Source organism: Chenopodium album, chromosome 10, assembly GCF_948465745.1.
Source record: "Chenopodium album chromosome 10, dcCheAlbu1.1, whole genome shotgun sequence".
Classification (NCBI taxonomy): domain Eukaryota; kingdom Viridiplantae; phylum Streptophyta; class Magnoliopsida; order Caryophyllales; family Amaranthaceae; genus Chenopodium; species Chenopodium album.
In genome coordinates, this window is record NC_137843.1 from 10,185,829 (window position 1) to 10,204,554 (window position 18,726).

The window sequence follows — 18,726 nt, forward strand, 5'->3', positions numbered from 1 at the left end:
AGCCAATCATGGAGAGAAATAAAGAATTTTGAGATGAATCATATAATATGATTCAAAACCGTTAAGTCAATGATCGTCGATTTGCATATTTAATTACCCAGAAAAAAAAAACTTTGATTTCAAAATCACCCAATGTAATAGATTGAAAATAACACATGAGTCGAATTTAATTTTGACTAAAGGATGCAATGGAGTTGTTTAACACTTAATATTATCCCTTTTTTTTAGGGAATTTCTAATTGATACACTTCATTACTATTAGTCAAGTCATGTTAAGTCAAAATTGCTGTTAACCTATTATTAACATTTACTTAACGTTTTGATTACTTTAGTTAATTAGGATTAAGTTTGGATGTAATCTTGATAAACCAGATTTAATGAAGTGTGTCAAATCAAAGATAAAAGTTAAAACTAGAAGTGTACTACGTATCTTTCTTACTCCGTATTGGACTCATCACATTTATTTATTGGACGCTTGACCCATTTATAGCAGTGGCTATACCAAGCAAAGCTTGGTGGAGTTAGTGGAGAACTCATCTTGTGACTTTGTGGTCACAACTTCAAACCCCACTAACTATAAAATGCTTGGAAAAAGGAATTCTCTTACCTCTCCCTCTATTCTTAAGCGATGACTTGCGGAGCTGCTAAACTTGTGAGATGTGCTAATTCAATAGGGTATTTCATCTTACCTTTCAAATAAAAAAAAGTTATAGCTGTGACGGATTAGGGTTTTTGCTTGTTAATGCGCAATTTCTAAAATACTCCGTACTCCCGATACTTCAACGGGGCTCCACCGCTCCATCAGTCTAACCTATTGAATAACTCTAATTGCGAATATAAGGGAAAAAAAAAAAAAACTCCTCATCCACCAAGCACTCAACGTTCTCCATTGAAGCGTCTTCTGATACTTGTATCCCCCATTAAATCGCCTTCTGAGGTAATTTGTTGTTTCTATTTGTAATCATCATGTTAATTTCACAATCTAAGGTTTAATTTCATTCAATTTGATTGTCAGTGTAGTAAATTTAGGGTTCGAAAATTTGAACTATTGGTTCTATTACTAAGATTTTAACCAACGATTATGTTGCTAGAAATTTGATAATTGAATCAAATATGCCTTTCCTTACTAAAATTATTTATGTGATACTTGAATCAAATTTGGTCGATAATGTGTTGCATAATTCAAGCCTAATTAAGTCCACGAGTTGAGCTTTTTGTGGCTATTGGAGCATTAGGCTGACCTTGGGTTTCGAGGCTCATTGAGCTTCGCCATCGAGCCAAGCTTGCCTAAATCCTATTGAGCTTGAGCTGAACACCCTTAAATCCTATTGAACTCAAGCCGAGCACCCCTGAATTTTATTTAGCTCGAGCCATCACCCGGCCCTAATGATTAGCAAGGCCAATTATTAAAATTAGCACCTTTGTAACAAATTGGTATAAAAGTTGTCACCCAGGTGACACGTTGGTATAAAAGTTAGTAAGCGGCGATATGTGAACTTTTTGTTGTTGTTGGAGAAGCGTGTATTATACAAGTGCTTAATTATTATTTTTTACTTTCACTCTTTTTGTTATTGTTGATACTCATTTAATGTCAAATAGTTCTCCCCTCCAACCCACCTATGATTATTGACAAATAATAACAATCAACTATTGTAGGATTGTTAGCAGAAGATGGCGGAAGACGCTATTTTGCTCTATTTGGAAAAGAGTGAAGAAATTCCAGATTCTGGAAAATTTGCCAGTGAATTTGGGATTGATCATGAAGAAGTGATCAATGTTACCAAGAGCCTTAATGGCTATGGGCTTGTTCTTGCTCAGGTTATCCTTCTCTTTCATGCTTTATTGCTTTCATTGAACTCTGAAACTGAATGATTGCTTAATAAATTACATATTGGGAATTTGTCTATTTTCTTGAAGCTGAATTATGCAGTTTATTTTGATTTGGTTGTATTTACTTGATTTTTTTTTTTAAATCCTCTTTTTTCTCAGAGGTTTAGAAAATTATAAGTGAATGCTATGTTAGGAAGATGTAAATCAGCTTAGTATGCACTGATCTTTTTGCTTAATTAGATTAGAGGTGAAGATGTGTTATGGTTTTTAAATTTCCAAATTTTACAAAAAAAAAAAAAAAAAAAAAAAAGGTGGTTTGTGTATTTTGGTTGGATAGGAAATTATTGGCCTTGAGGTTTAGCAACTCTTTCTCGTAGCCATTTTATTTATTAATTATGCAAATGGAGGGTGGGACTTGAGTGCTTATTTGCGAATTTAGTTCAGTTTGTTTAACTTGATGAAAATGTAAAAGTTAAAATTGTTTGCGCCGTTGCCCATGGATTTAGGCTTTTGGGGAGGTATTTTCTTGAATTAAATTTGGAATATTTATCGCTAATATGTTTTTTTTCAAATTACAGGATTTTAGGGCAATTTATTTTCTTGGATTTATGCATTTATCACATTTATTACAGTGAATATGTGTGTTTGCCATTGTAGGATATTAAGAAGGAAAACTGGGTTCTCACTGAAGAAGGAAAACTTTATGCTGCTGCAGGCTCACCTGAAATGCAAGTATTCTCAGCTATACCACCCGAAGGTATTTCACCTGATGAACTTCAGGTGTGCAGTTTTTGCTTGCTGTATATTTGATTTGTTCTGTTTGATAAAGTGAAGGATCTTAATGTGATTTTTCTTGTTGGATGCAGAAAAAGGTGGATCCTTCTATTTTTAAGATAGGATTTTCCCAGGCTATGAAGAATAAGTGGGTGGAGAGAGGAAAGCAATCAGTATCCCGAAAGGTAAATTTTCTTGAAGTTCCATTATTGGAAAGATTATTATTTATTAGAAGTACTTTCTAAACTATGCTACTCCTGAAAGTTCGAACTTTATTGTTTTTCTTGTTTCCAATATCTCATTTGTTCCTTATTATCAACATCTCTGTTTTTTTAATTCTTTTTAAATATTAGCTTTTTATTTTTTATTTTTATAATAGCAATTGGAGGTGTTTGGGTAAGATTGGTATTGATTGGTTAACAAACCTTTTCAACAAGATATGGACGGCTACAAGGATCCCACAAGATTGGAGGAAGAGCACCTTGGTCCCGGTTTATAAAAACAAAGGAGACGCTCAAGATTGTTCTAACTATCGAGGAATTAAGCTTATGAGCCATACTATGAAGTTGTGGGAAAGGGTGATTGAACAAAGGTTGAGGGCATGCACAAGCATTTCAGATAACCAATTTGGTTTTATGCCTGGGAGATCTACTATGGAGGCAATCCATTTGATAAGACAAATGATGGAGTTTTATAGGGTAAAGAAGAAAGATCTTCATATGGTCTTTATTGATTTAGAGAAGGCATATGACAAGGTGCCAAGAGAGATACTTTGGTGGGCAATGTTGAAGAAAGGTATCCCACGAAGGTATGTAGACCTAGTTAAGGATATGTATCGGGATGTGTCAACAAATGTGAGGACATGCGGAGGGTTGACAAAAGATTTCCCTATTACAATCGGATTGCATCAAGGGTCTGCATTAAGCCCTTTTCTTTTTGCAACGGTTCTAGATGAATTAACTAGACCAATTCAAGATGAGGTTCCATGGTGTATGCTGTTCGCAGATGATATCGTTTTGGTGGATGAGACTAAGGATGGGGTTAATGTCAAGTTGGAGCAATGGAGGCAAAGGTTGGAATCTAGAGGGTTTAAGCTAAGTCGGAGTAAGACTGAATATTTGGTATGTCGTTTTGGCACTCAGAGGGGGACAAGCAATGAAGTGGTGAGTTTGGATGGAAAGGATTTGACCATGAGTGAATGTTTTAAGTACCTAGGGTCGATCATCCAGAAGAATGGTGACATTGATCAAGACGTGACCCACAGGATTAAGTCAGGGTGGCTTAAATGGAGAGCGACCACGGGAGTGTTATGCGACCGCAGCATTCCCTTAAAGTTGAAGGGAAAATTCTACAGGACTGCCATAAGACCAGTGTTGCTCTATGGTACAGAATGTTGGGCTTCTAAGAAAGAGCATATTAAAAAGATGGAGGTTACGGAAATGCGCATGTTAAGGTGGATGTGTGGAAACACTTTAAGAGATAGAATCAGAAATGAGGTTATTCGCAAGAAAGTAGGTGTGGCGGGCATTGTAGATAAATTAAGGGAAAATCGTCTGCGTTGGTTTGGACATGTAAGACGGAGACCCGAGGGTGCACCGGTGCGAAGAGTGGAAGAGTGGGACCATGGAGGGATTAAACGAGGAAGAGGGAGACCAAAGATGACTTGGTTGGAAGGAGTGAGGAAGGATATGAAGTGCATGGATTTACGTGAGGATGAAGTTTTGGATCGTAAGGGATGGAGGAGAAAGATTTATGTTGATGACTACACGGAATAATCAAATTTGGTTCATGTTAGCCGACCCCACTTTTGGGATTAAGGCTTTGATTGATTGATTGAATAGCAATAATATCTAAGTCTTGATAAAATAGCATTGCAAAACAAGAATGTCCATATGAAGCCGTTAAAATACATTGTCCCCACCCTTTACTATCATCTGTTACAATTATTGAGAAGTCTCGATTAAATTATTTAAATGGGCAAGATTGAATTGAATTATCTTAGGCTCTTGAAACATACTGAAGGTGTGTTTGGTTCACAAGTTGGTATGAATTTGAAATCATGGATTTTGAACTTGATTCTCTATTCCAACTGTTAGGTTTTGTTCAGGAATATGGGTTTAATATGATACATACCTGTCTCCCTCCTTGGGTTTTTAAACCCATTACCTTGTGAGCTTGAGGTATAGGTTTAGAAAATGAAATCTTCCTAAACAAACACTATGTATAGGTTTTAGGCTTTTAGCAACTTCATATCCATTCCTTAGACCTTAGTTGTGTGTACCAAACACCTCGTAAGTGTTGTAAGAAAGCCGAAAAAATTACATTTGGGTGTTTCGGGCTTGTATTTGCATACATTACGACTATCAATTCCTTCATACTTTGAAATCTGATTTGCCATCTGCTATGAAGTGAATTGAAATTGATTAAGAATGACCACACCTGTACTAAGGGCATGGGAACTGTATATCAGTTGTAGCTAAATTTTGGTCTCTATTTTTGGAAGACATAACTCAGCACAGTGCCTTAGTATACACTTTTTTTCAATTTTTTTTTAAAAAAAAAAATAAAAAAATTTAAACTGGTAAGGAGATGAACCCTGCCCATACCTCAATCTTCATAGTTTCTTGGGCTAGTAGTTGTGAGTAGGGGGAAAGGTAACGGGATCCCCACCCCCTCACTTGCAAAATTTGAACCCCTAAGGTAAGAACCTTATCAAGTGAGTCAAGCCTTGCTTAGTGCCTTGATGCTCAATAATTGGGGTAAAATTGTATAAGAAGAAAAGGGTTTTAGGGTTATAATATTCGACCTTTCTATCAAATACGTGTACATAGACAGCGGTGGTGGTTGTTTTGGTGTAGTGAAGTACAAATGTAAGCTTATCTTTATATGTATATATTTGTGTTTATGCAGCTTGATTTTGTAATTAAATTTAGTTTTCTGTTGCAGGTTCAACATGTTGATGATAAGGTCAAGGACTTGCTTACACAGATACAAGCTGAGGAGGTGAGACAGTGTCCTTTCTTGTTTGGTATTTTAATTGCTGACATTGTTTATGTGATGAGGTCTCACTTTTCATGCTTAGGAACTAGTAGCATCTTCCAATGTTGTTATTTGAACAGTAAACGATTTTCCCTGATCAGTTTGTTGTTAGAGTATGTGAGTATTGTAATTTTGCTGTAGTAGGTTGCTTCCATGATTTTAAACTTAATTAAATCACATCGAATCTGGACAAATGCCCTATGATTCTATGAATAAGAGTGGATCCTTTGGTTCCGTCTTTAGATATTGTTTGGCCGGGGCAGTAAGTTCTCTACTAGTTATATGTAATAGACCGGGTCTACGCTAGAAGAGTCAAACACGGGTATCTACAACACAAGCAACAAAGAGCAAGGGACAAACTCAATTAAGAAGAAGAGAAGGAAAGAAAGCAACCTTAGTCCTATGATGTTTATTTATGTTTTTCTATATTAGCTAAGTTTCACATGTTAAGCCTTAAGGTCATCTTTGACCATCTTAGTATAAGTAGTATGAGTAGTGTTAGTGGAAAATCAGGCAGAAATTTGTGAGGAAACTCTTTGAGAGATTTGCAACCTAAAGTTGCATAGGAGAGTTGCAACCTCAAGTTGCTCGGAGATTTTTAGCCTCAAGCTACTACTTTGTATCCCTTCCATTAGTCAGTTCAATGAAAAATCAGTCCTTCTCTCACTAATGAGTATTATTGAGTGAAATCAGCCTTAGTCTATAACATTATGCTGTGTCTTTCTTTGATAAATATTTTCTTTTCAGGACTTTTGGTAGTAACCTCTTGACAAGGCTTGGCTAGTTGAGGGTTAGAATTCATATTATTGATCCATCTAGGGTTCCAGACTTTTTGGTGCTTTCATAATAGGTTATTGCGATGAAAACTGTAGTTATTTAAAACTAAGCAATTTTAAATTTGTAGGTATGCTTCTTAATTTGCTACTTTGTTTGTGTTTGCCTTTAGTAATTTGTCTGCCTTGCCCATGTATAAAGGGAATTTTTTCTATTGTCTCTTTGTTTAGCTTTAATTGGCGAATTTCTTGTCTACAGGTGGTTAAGCAAGAGGATATTGATGCTCTCAAACGGAGAAAACTGATTACCTTGCTGTAGGGATTTCTTGTGCTCTCTTATTATACTCTATCTGTTTTCAGCTGACATATTGGATAATGACTCTATGCTAGTTTCTTATCATGTGCTGTTCCTATGCTTATGTCTCCTACATGCACAATGCGAGCTGTTAGACTGCTAACTTATCATTTGTATTTCCTAGGACATGGAAGGGATACTCTATTCGCAAGGGTCCAAATTATGCCCCAAAAAGGAAAAAAGCAGCAACTGATCTGACTCGAGAGCATTTGCAAAGGTATTTCACTCATGCATCTGATTGGGAAAGGGTATTTTTTTGCACCAGTGCAATATTCAGTCTGCTGCTACGGATGTTCTCTATTCTTGGTGCATTACTCCCATTTTATTATGTGAATTGCAATTTCAATGCTGCTGTGCTTTTCCTGGTCTAAAAATATGTCAACTTAGGAAGAAGGGGAACGTTAATTATTTTGTGAAATTATATATATAAGCACAAAACCTAGTTTCTTCCTCTTGTACTAATTAAGTGAGTAGGCCCAATATAAGAGAGTGATCAGTGGACATATTCTGAAGCCATTTAACTATTCAAGGACAGCAATAGTTTGCAATCATTTTTATTTTTTGAGACCATGTAATGGGGAAATAAATTTCTACGGCTTGCTTGACCTTTAAGTGAACAAGGTAAGGTTAAATACTTAGGTAGAAATTGATTAGATACATTTTGGATATGGTTAGCTCACTTAGCTGACATGCAAAACACACACACACACACACACACACATGTTGGCATTTATTGCATAAGCCTGGTATTACTCTGATAAATTGATGGTGTTTCCAGTGGTGATCTTTAAGCTTCAGTGATGAATTGGTTTGAAAATCTGTTGGGCCTTCAGGTCTTGTTCCTTTGTGAAGTTGTTGTGTCATGTGATCCCTTTCCTCAGTTTACATTGTGGCATACCCTCTCGTCAATTTTGGCGTACTTATCAATTAGCCTTTTGTGCCTTGGTGCTCTGTAATGAGTGTAATCTGTACTTGTGTTGCTATGAGCAAACTTTGTATGACTTGTTGACATTGTGGCGGGAGCTTGGTTTCAGAAGGGGTTTTTTTTTTTCGGTTTCCTGCTGTTTGACTTTCTAATGCTGTCATGTTATCTCAAGTGGTGCCTGGAAGGATTTGGAACTCAAAGAATACAACTTTAATGCTAAAGGTCTTCCACCTGAAGGTGGTCATTTGCACCCCTTACTCAAGGTTAGGCTGCTGGTTCTATTTGCTTAAATTCTCTTTTGCAGGGGTAGTTTTTTTAAGCATTTCCATTTGGTTGCAGCAATTTGTTATTTAGTTTAAATGCAACTTATTGACTAATTTGAAATTTTGAATTGCATATCTGCATGTTATTGATGTTTGTATTATTGCTATAAATAGTTGCTGATTGTGGTTAGAAGTTTCAGAAGTCAAATTTTGTTTACAAGTTCCAACCGGGCAATGACATATTGGAATGAGCACATGCTTAACCAGTCTGCTTGAGACTTGATATTTCTGTCATCAATCTGGTTATGTCGATTGCAGTTTGGGGTTGTTTATCAACTTACAATGGGGGATGTTGTGTGAGATCGCTAGATGCCGCAACTATTATAGAACTAGATTAGACCCCGTGCCATGCACGGTTTTTAACTCTTTGATACGGAGTATTAATTTAAAACTATATTTAAATATAAAAAATAATTTAGTCCATAATCTATTTTTTATTTATTCAATCCCAAATTAAGCAACTTAAAATACTATTTTTTACTTTTTATGACTACATATTATATTTTTAATGCAAACTTTCTTCTATTTTGAACCCTGATGGCATATAATTTTATTTTATTTATTTATTTATTTCACATTTCAACATTTTTCATTCACTAATTATGTTAGGTTGATATATATATATATATATATATATATATATATATATATATATATATATATATATACGTTTATCATACGTTTTTTTTCCCTAAATTTTGGAAGAAAATATTCTGTGTGTATTCTATATCATTCATGGTTCAAAAATGCGGCTGTATCATAACGTATCGGCCGAGATGTAGCGGTTTTCAATTTTACCGAACCGAGATTGAGCAATTTGATGCGGGTTATTAAAATACACCGCATTTTTGGCCCGAATCGGCCGGTACACCGATATAACTATGAATCATCTGAGAAATCGCATAATTTTGCGATTTTTTCTTCTGACTACATTGAAAAACAGAAAGAAAAGGATAGAGAAAGAGGAGAGAGAGGGGGGCCGGAAGAGGAAAGAGAGAGGGGTGCTGTGAGAGGGGTGTGAGGTGACCAATGAGCTGTCAGATAGGTGAGAGTTGTGATGTGGCCCATGTGGGACAAGCGTCATTTTATAAACCATTACTTTTTACTTTTGACCTGTTGACTACTCCACTAACTTAACTAGTTGTTTTCTTTTTACTCTTTATTTATGTGTTAGTGTTACCCATAACTTACAGTTAAGACAATTTATTTTATAGGAATTGAACTAATAATTGAAAATAATACGGAGTACTAATTTTAATTACTAGAAAAGATAAAAATATTAATTTTTAAAATTTATGAGTTGTAATATTGATAAAACATATAAAATTATAAAACTAAAATTCGGTCTCCACATCCGCGATAACCGCATCAATTCCATTACCGCGACACGTTACCGTTATCGCGATTGCGACCGAAACCGTGCCCAAAACTGCATTTTCGAACCATGATATCATTTTATTTCAAAAGTAGTCTTCTTCTTTTTTTTTTTAAAATATACTAAGGACACGCTAGAAAATGACATGTGTCATTGCTGGTGTATCTTTTAATACTCCCTCCATCCCTATTTGATAGTCACTTATTCCATTTTTGGTGCCCCAAAATGTTAGTCACATTTGCTTTTTTCAAGTACCATTAATATTAATTTTTTACTAAAATGCTCTCCAATTTGCAAAAATATTTGTGCAAATTTAACTTTCCCATGTACTTTAATTACTTTCTCGCTCTACTTTTTTGCATACCCAATGTAAATTTACTTTTTCAATGTACTTTTGGTACTTCTTATTCATGTTTATTAATTCCCGTGAAAATTGCCCAAAAGTGACTATCAAATAGCGACAGAGGGAGTATATAGTTATTGATTGGAAAAAAGATTTGCAAGCATTCTCTTCTTATTAATACCCTCGTTTTTGAAAGTTTTTGACATTTTATCTTTTGGCACTACTCACAAACTCCACTTTGACCATCGTTTGTTGTTTATACATAATGAAAAACATATTCAAGTGCATCTCATTATATTTGTCTCAGTTTTCATAATCAAAATATCAATGTGTTTTTTTTTTTTTTTTTTTTTTTTTTTTTTTTTTTTTTTTTTTTTTTTTTTTTTTTTTTAAAAAAAAAATATACACTTACAAGTATTATGGTCATAGTTTTACATTGGCAAAGCGCGAAAGTGTAAAGTGTGGAGATTCTTGAGAACTTTTTAAAAAGGAGGTATATTTTGCAAATTGAACAATCTGATAGTAATTTAGTAAGAGATGTTAAAAGATAGGATTAATGCAGGGCATTCAGTGTAGTAGATGCGCTTTTTTAGGTGAAGGAGAATGCTAATTTGCTAAGTCCACAAGTTTCTGCAAGGAAATTATTTTGTTCTTAGTTTTCACTCAGATTTTTCTTACTTTGCTCAAGTCTAAACTATTGCCTGTCAGATTTCTTTTCTTAATATCTATTATTGTCCTCATCATCCTGATCTGTCAACTGGTTCTTAAAATTTTTGTTATGTCTGATATCGTTCAACGTTTCAGGTTCGGAAGCAATTGAAAGACATTTTTCTTCAGATGGGGTTGGATTCCATTTCTCTCTCTTCTTTTTTGATTGTGTTCTATTTCCTTGTTCATTTATTTATTTTGATGAGAGAATTTGCTCTGATCTCTACTGATTTTTTATTGGCTCCACAAATTTGTCTTGGTCTGGGCGCAGCTTTGAGGAAATGCCAACAAACAATTATGTCGAAAGCAGGTATGCTTGTTCTTTCATTTAATACTTGTATGATGTCTACTAGTCTAATACTTTAACTTCCCAATCTATGCTATTAGTCTTTTAGTGCTATATGTAATAAGTAAAAACTTATGATCTGCTGAATTGTAAGAAATCTGTAAATTCTGCCAAATCTGTTGTCATATAAAATGATAGTTGATGAGGAATCCACTGATTCATATTCTGTTCCATTTATTTTAATATCTAATGCAAGCTTCGTGTCATATGACCCTTCTGTGTCCTGTCACACAGAACGCTACAAGTTACAGAATTTCTTTGCATTTAAGAGGCTAAACTAAGAGAGTAGTACTCTATGCACAGTATTTACTGCCAATAATCACAAATGGTGACTAGCAGTTGAATAATTGTTTTTGCGGCTTTCTTTGATTCTTTTTCCCCACTAAACATGTTAAGTGATGTTTCAATAAGGAGCAGCCTGTTGGATATTCTATCTAGCGGATAAACAATAGCAGTGAACCCATGGTCTGGCAATGAACGTATTTTTATTTGATTGGAGACTAATTTGTTTGGAACATGTCCCCTATTTCATTATTTGTACTTGGTCTTGTTAATAAAAAGACTATTCTTTTTGCTGCAGTTAAAGGAGATTTTTACACTATTAGCTGTATTCTTTTTTCTTGTGGTTGATTGCTGGGAGACTTGGGACATAATGATGGATGTCTACTTGATTCGAGTGGTTGTTAGAAGTATGAAATGATTGAAATCCATACTAATTAGTTTGGTTCTTGAAATAGATATGTGTAAGGCCATGGCAGAGAGAGAGAAGAGAGAGAGAGAGAGAGAGAGAGAGAGAGAGAGAGAGAGAGAGAGAGAGAGAGAGAGAGAGAGAGAGAGAGAGAGAGATTTTTAGTGAGAGAGAGAGAGAGAGAGATTTTTAGTTTGGACTTGGAAATTTGCATCTTCATGTTTTGCTTGGATTTATTTATTTATTTTTGATGAAAACAATTTTTTTCTTTTAGCTTTTGGAATTTTGATGCGTTGTTCCAGCCACAACAACACCCAGCTCGTGATTCACACGACACTTTTTTTCTGAAAGGTTTGTTGTAATTCATCATGTTAATAGCATCTTTTAGACATCTATTGTTCCATCTTTTATATCAATTTCTTTTGAAATTATTCTCCAACCCTAGGTAAACCTTTACTTTTTCTGCAATTTCTCTGTAATATTACGATATAGTTTTTTGTGGGATTTTTAGAAATGTTCCTGGAAGGCTGAGTACGTCTTACCTATCCTAGCCCTGATTTGTTGCTTTTTTTGGGAATTATTGTTATTGTTGCTATTGCTGTATTACCATAAAACCACTTTAATTGTGTGGTCAACTGATATTATTTACATAATGCTCATTTAAGAGATTGCGGAAGGTTTCTTATTTATACTGATGTCCTAATATATTAATATTATTATACTGCAATTGTATTTTTTGCCTTTTGATAATGGATAATCTGAAGGATCTTCTTTTTTTTAAATGTCCTTGCACAAACCTAGGGTTTATAGTTTTTCTACACTGACCTAGCTATGGTGGTTACTTTTTCGAGGTTGTGCCAACCTAATTTGCAACTTTGGAACATTAGTTTTCGTGCTTATTGAATATGTAATTGCTACTCTGCAGAACCGTCCACTACACAATGGCTGCCTGAAGATTATGTTGAGAGGGTAAAATGTGTTCACGAATCAGGTGGTTATGGTTCCAGAGGGTATACATTCTTCTTTTTTTATTTTGTTCAATCTCATTCTATTATCTACTAACATTTTATTTCCTCTGTTTCTTATTAGCTGACATGACAAATATCAAATTTCATAACTTTTGCTCAATGAAAATTAAATATTTTTATAAAAATAAAATCAAGCATTGTCAAACATGCCTAAAAAATGTATGCTAATATGAAACTAAGGTAGTGTCAGTCCTGGGGTGCTGTTTTGTCACTCCTTCTGTCTTTCTATGTATTTGAATCTGGAAACATGGAGTTAGCTACTTCAAATATTTACACGTGACCCCTAAAGTACCTACAAACTGTAAGTACTGTTTAATATTTTGTTCTAAAATTGTCCCTTAATTATTCAGAATTATGTTAAATGTAGGTATGGATATGACTGGAAAAGAGAGGAGGGGAACAAAAATCTTTTGCGAACACATACAACTGCTGTTTCTTCAAGAATGCTATATAAACTTGCACAGGTAATTTGGGACGGTAATGATTTAATTGCTGTAAGTTTTTAGTGGTAGTTGAATCTCTCAGGACCCTCTCTGTCTCTTTAGAGTGTCATATTTTGTATAGAATAATTGACATCATTTTGCCATTGCCTTAATTCCATTCCAAATTGAATGTCTTCATATTTGATGGTTGGGTGCTAATTAGATGTTTTTTACATATGCACAAAAGAAACTTTTTTTTTTTAATTTTTTTATATTGTTATCCCATTTTGTAAAGTCTAATTTGTACGTAAGTATTCCCTCTGCCTATAGATTATAATTACTTTTACTAATTTTATGCCGTCTCATATATATATCTTTTAAAAAAATTTAAATTTAGTAAGTTGCACTTTGAACCTCATTATTATCCTTTATCACCTAAAAGGACATAGATGAGACCTGTTATGTGATTCTAGTTAAGCTCTTGATCCTTTTTATCAAATGTGGCCTACTAGCTGGATCAGTGGCGGATTCAGGATTTGGGGAATGGGGGTACGGAATTAAGTTTAACAAATATAAAAAATGCAAAGCAATATGTGAAGCGTTATAATTTTGCCTGTTATATTAAACTAGTATAAGTCCCGTGCAATGCACGGATTTTACAAACTTTTATTACTAATTACAACGTTTAGTTATTAATATAATAATTAATTTAAAAAATGAATTACATTACCGAACATAATAAAATAACTTCATTAGATACAATGCAAAAAAAAAAAAAAAAATCAAGGTCAATACCCGTGCGATACACTTTTAGTCCCACACTTTGATAGACACGTGGGTAATTTGATCGATTATTTGTTTCATTTTTAGTGAATGGTGGAGAATTTAATTTTTGTTTTATTAGTACTATTGTTATGATTATAGTCAATGGTATCTTTATCTAATATTCCTATAATATTAAACAAAAAAAAAAAAATACATAGTTATGTATAAATATATAATTTGAGTAATTATTTAGGATTGCATATATGTATTATATTTACAAAATGAGGTGCAATGTTAATAAAAGTATAGATTCTTACAACTTTATTTATTTTACTTTTCATCGAAAATTGTTATGTTTATTCTTGAAAATAAAATACGAAGTACAACATATGCATATAATTAGACAAAAAAGAATAATTTTAAGTCTTATAGAAAATACTACTTTAATACCCAATAAAAATGGTAAGGAACTAAGAAAGATATGAAAATATATATTGGTAGAACATATATGGAAGAAATTCGACTTCAAATATAGAAGTTAATATTTGGCAAAAAATCAAACACATTTAGGCGAGAAATCTTTTAATTAGAAGATGACACGTGTCATTTTAGAGTTCGCCTTTAGTATTAAGTTATAGATTTGCGTACACTATACAATTAACATGACTTATAATTGTGTAACTAAATATGTTTGGAGTTAAAAAAGAGATTATCTAAGAGACCTGTTATTTGTAACAATAGTTCTCTTTGATCAAAGTACTAATCTATGGTGGAAATTTTTTTAAAATATCACCAAAGAGACCTGTTATTTGTAACAATAGGTCTCTTTGATCAAAAGTAGTAGCCTGGCGTGAAAAATAGTCAAATATAGGAGACCACTTTTTTAAATAGGCGGTCTCTTTAAGTTTTACACAAAAAAGGCGGACTACTTGTTGCTGTGGCAAACTACATAGCAGTACCTAAGAGACTGCCTATTTATATAGGCTGTCTCTTTTGCTATCAGGTTCTCCCCCCCCCCCCCCCCCCCCCTCCCCCTCTCTTTGAATGAGTGTACAGCTGTACCTCTGTGTACCCCCTGGATCCGCCACTGAGCTGGATAGTTAATTGAGGCAATATAACATTTACTTCAAAAGAGAAGAGAATGCCATGGTTTTTTATTTTGTTTTCATGTGTATTCACGGATAGATAAATGGATAGTTGGCTGAATAGTTTATGGAGGCAGTATATATATACTTCAGAAAAGATGTGAATACCATGGCTTTTTGTTTCTGTTTTCATGTGTGAATTTATGGATAGTTAAATGGTTAGATGTTTACATGTTTGTGTAACATATAAAAATTCAACCCTAGTACTTGGTAAGCTCTTTTGGTCCTCTATCATTGATATGGATCTGAGTAGACCAAAAAGAAAATCAATGGATGGATAAAAAATGTCTCATTGTGTCAGGTTGTTTATATACACTACAAACCAACCTAAGAAATCCTAATTCATGTAGAATCCTAAATAAGTTAACATGGCAAATTGGCAAGAAAAGCCAAGGAGCCAATGACACACCTATCGTATGGCTAATGATGCAAATCAGTCTATCAGAAATATAATTCTAACAATATTTAACCCAAGATTCAAGCTAACACCTTGGAAGCCCACAAATAACCCTTTATTAAATGAAAATATAATTATTTAACTGTAATTTGTAACTATCATTACAAATGCTTGGCAAAATGTTAAGTGGTGAAGATGTGAAACCATATTAAGTTCTACATTGGATACGGAGAGGTCTTTTGCTTTAATACTCCTTTATGCTTTTATTTAATCTGTATCTTATGCTTAATGACTTTGCCAAGTTATAGTGTTCATCGGATTGATGTATCTTTTTTCTGATCATGTTTTTTCTTATGCTTGTAGAAACCGTTTGCTCCTCAAAAATACTTTTCAATAGATCGTGTGTTCAGAAATGAAGCTGTTGACAGGACGCACTTGGCAGAATTCCATCAGATAGAAGGTGATCATTTTGTTTATTTCTTAGTTGGGCATTAGTCCTATTTCTAAATATTGGGTATATGTATGGCAAAGGTTGGCTGCAAATTTTAAGTCTCATGTCGCCTTACCCTTTAAGGTCAACAGGGCCAATTTATTATTGCACTGTCAACTGTTTTAAAATAAATAAAATAATTAAACTTGTGTTACGTCTGTTTAGCATTTATTGCTCATAAGTCTGTAATTTTGTAAAGGTTACCTTTGAATCTGCAGTACATCAAAAGTCCTCTGATAAAGTAATGAGAATTTGTTGTGTGTTACTCACCTAATTATGTATCTTCTCATTTCAGGCCTTATATGTGATCGAGGCCTCACCCTAGGGGATCTTATTGGCGTACTGCATGACTTTTTTTCACGTCTAGGTAAGATTTGCCTCTGTTTATTCATGTTATTGTCTAGCTTTTGTAAATGTCAGGCTACAAAATTGTTCTATGGTCTGTTTGACAGAGAGAATCTGAATATCTGTTCAAAGTGAGAATAGAAAACCAACATATTTCTTGATGGTACTCAGCATATTTCTTGAAACTCTTTGGATGGCCAGAAATCCAAAATTAAGCTTTGGCAGGATGCTACTCAGCATATACTCCCATGAAACTTTTTTCTTATAACTACTGTGTGATTTGTATCTCTGAATCTGGAATATAGCTTTAAAGCGACACTTTGTTTTAAACTTGGATGACTTCTGGTGATGTAAAGAAGTGTTTCATGACTTGTGCAGGGATGACGAAACTTCGTTTCAAGCCTGCGTACAACCCTTACACTGAGCCTAGTATGGAGATATTCAGGTAAGGAAGATTTTCAAAGAACACTAGTGTATAATGTGTATGTACAATACATGTCATTGTGATTTAAAGAAAATATCTATTCTTGTTTCAAAAAATAGTGTCATGTTCTTTTGCTCAAGTATTTGTATTCTTTTAGAGCAGTTTTCACTGCTGTGTCCATGATCGAATTTGTGGATCTGCATAATCCGGTTTGGACTGGAAAATGAACCAAACTCATCCAGTTGGGACCTGTTCATTTTGCTTTGCAAATCTGTCAAATTGTCACTTGCATTGAGACCTCCGATCTTTGATTTGTCAGTTATCATGAAGGCTTCGGAAAGTGGGTGGAGATAGGAAATTCTGGTATGTTCAGACCAGAGATGTTGCTTCCAATGGGGCTTCCAGATGATGTCCGTGTAGTTGCATGGGGGTTATCCCTTGAGAGGTGAGCTTAAATATGGTTTCATTTCTCTAATAATGAATACTGCAGTTAAGATATACCAGTCACAATTTTGTTAGAGCATTTTCAAGCAAACTGAACTATGTTTTCTATTTTACAAGGATATATAGTATTGATTTCTTTATTTTGTGGCAACTTTAGCTGATAGAAAAACTATGTTTTCTTATAAGAATATCTAGTACTCCGTATTGATTCCTTATATTGTGGCAAAGAAATGACTAGAACCAACAAAAAAGAAAAGTGAGGTGGGATTGATATTAGATGAAAAACTTATCATGACTTTTGAATCATTTGTGACAATTAGTGGTTTTTTTTTTAACTCAAGAAATGGGATATTGAAATGGACGTAAATATTTAATCAATTGCAATTATATGTGAGCACCGTGAAAAGAGGAACTGTTTATTTATTTAGCTTTTTTGTTTTTGCAGGCCTACAATGATCTTGTATGGAATCGATAACATAAGGGATCTATTCGGGCACAAGGTATTTCTTATGAATATCTATAGCTTTAGTTTATTAGAATTCTTTATTGGCATTTTGTTATAACACTTGGACATTTTTTTGGTTGTCAGGTTGATCTGGGATTGATGAAGAAGAATCCCATTTGCAGAATTGGACTTGAATAGGTTTTAATTTTACCCCAAATGCAAATTATGAATACAATTGATTGTTTTAGTTGAATTTTTAACAAGCTAGATTTTTGTTTTTGTAATTGTTGGTTCCTAGCATTTTTTGTTTGTAACTTATTTCTTCCATTCTAAGAATTAACTATAAAAATCAAGCAGTGTGTCACGCACACAAGAGAGAACGTAAAATTGCTACATATCTAGTATGTTCGATAGTTCGATGTATAATTTTACACACAAGTGCTGAGAGGGTCTATAAACTGGAGTACTTGTATTTGGCGAAGGAAGGAGGGGATAAGATTTTCAGTTAGTCATATATCCTTATAAATCTGCAACAGAATTAGGCTTAACTTGACCATATTTGCTTAAGATAGATTTGCTTAGTCAAAGATCTTGTATATATTACTCCGTAAAAAGCAGTCAGGTCTTCCTACATGAGCTTTTCCTATGATTAACGCTAACCATGATTCATTAGCTTTTCCCGTGATTAATACTGACCATGAAATTTCTATGTTGACCTTTTTTTTTTTTATGTTGACCAAGCCTTTTTTTAAGTGTTGACATAAAACTTACAATAATTTTTTTTTCCCCAAAAGTATCCTCTGCAATTTAGGAGATTAAAAAAAATTGAATTAAATAAGATTAACTAATTAATCTAACAACGAAAGCTCTATTATTGACTCAAGAGCACATAGTTAAGGAAATAATTCTTTTGCCAATATTTTACAGTACAATTATCTCTTATAGATTCTTTTGCCAACATTTACGGTATAATTCTTTTGCCAGTTTTTAAGGAAATAACTCAATATTTATAGTTAATTCTTTTGCCAGTTTTTAAGGAAATAACTCAATATTTATAATTAAGAAAACTTGATATTAATAAAATATACAATAAGCCGAATCTAACCAGATCACTCATGACTATATTAATATACGGTCAAAGTTTACAAAGTTTGACCCAAAAAATGATCCTAGGGTAAAATCAAAGGGATAGAGGGAGTAGGAAATAATTCTTTTGCCAATATTTACAGTACATCAAGACTCAAGAGCACATAGTAAAGGAAATAATCTATACATTAACAACTTTCTTAAATTATCTCACCATATGTCCATATCCCAACACTAAACTTGACCAAATTATCAT

The 18,726-nt window shown here is 33.7% G+C and overlaps 1 protein-coding gene across 3 annotated transcripts; it reads left to right on the forward strand.

Annotated features, from left to right (window-relative positions):
• The first annotated feature begins 788 nt into the window (after positions 1–788).
• Positions 789–17,779, forward strand: LOC145562211 (phenylalanine--tRNA ligase alpha subunit, cytoplasmic-like). 3 transcript variants are annotated; one of them, XM_081622411.1, is made up of 19 exons: positions 789–937; positions 1,657–1,818; positions 2,488–2,610; positions 2,697–2,789; positions 5,551–5,607; positions 6,676–6,731; positions 6,896–6,988; positions 7,869–7,959; positions 10,542–10,579; positions 10,717–10,755; positions 11,754–11,830; positions 12,405–12,489; positions 12,875–12,971; positions 15,600–15,696; positions 16,022–16,093; positions 16,450–16,516; positions 16,815–16,940; positions 17,385–17,439; positions 17,529–17,779. In XM_081622411.1, exons 2-19 carry the CDS (start codon positions 1,672–1,674, stop codon positions 17,580–17,582), a joined length of 1,467 nt encoding a protein of 488 aa, XP_081478537.1. In that variant the 5' UTR covers positions 789–937; positions 1,657–1,671; the 3' UTR covers positions 17,583–17,779. The 3 variants fall into 3 exon arrangements, with proteins under 3 accessions (XP_081478537.1, XP_081478538.1, XP_081478539.1); XM_081622412.1 differs by having other exon boundaries at positions 821–937; positions 1,669–1,818; XM_081622413.1 differs by lacking the exon at positions 789–937 and having other exon boundaries at positions 1,795–1,818; positions 2,488–2,587.
• Positions 17,780–18,726: the final 947 nt, after the last annotated feature.

Excerpts from the sequence above, each read along its gene's own strand:
- LOC145562211 (XM_081622411.1), top strand. The coding sequence starts at position 1,672 with ATGGCGGAAGACGCTATTTTGCTCTATTTGGAAAAGAGTGAAGAAATT. Across the intron at positions 6,732-6,895 it reads AGAAAACTGATTACCTTGCT|GACATGGAAGGGATACTCTA; the intron begins GTAGGGATTTCT and ends TGTATTTCCTAG. Across the intron at positions 10,580-10,716 it reads GACATTTTTCTTCAGATGGG|CTTTGAGGAAATGCCAACAA; the intron begins GTTGGATTCCAT and ends GTCTGGGCGCAG.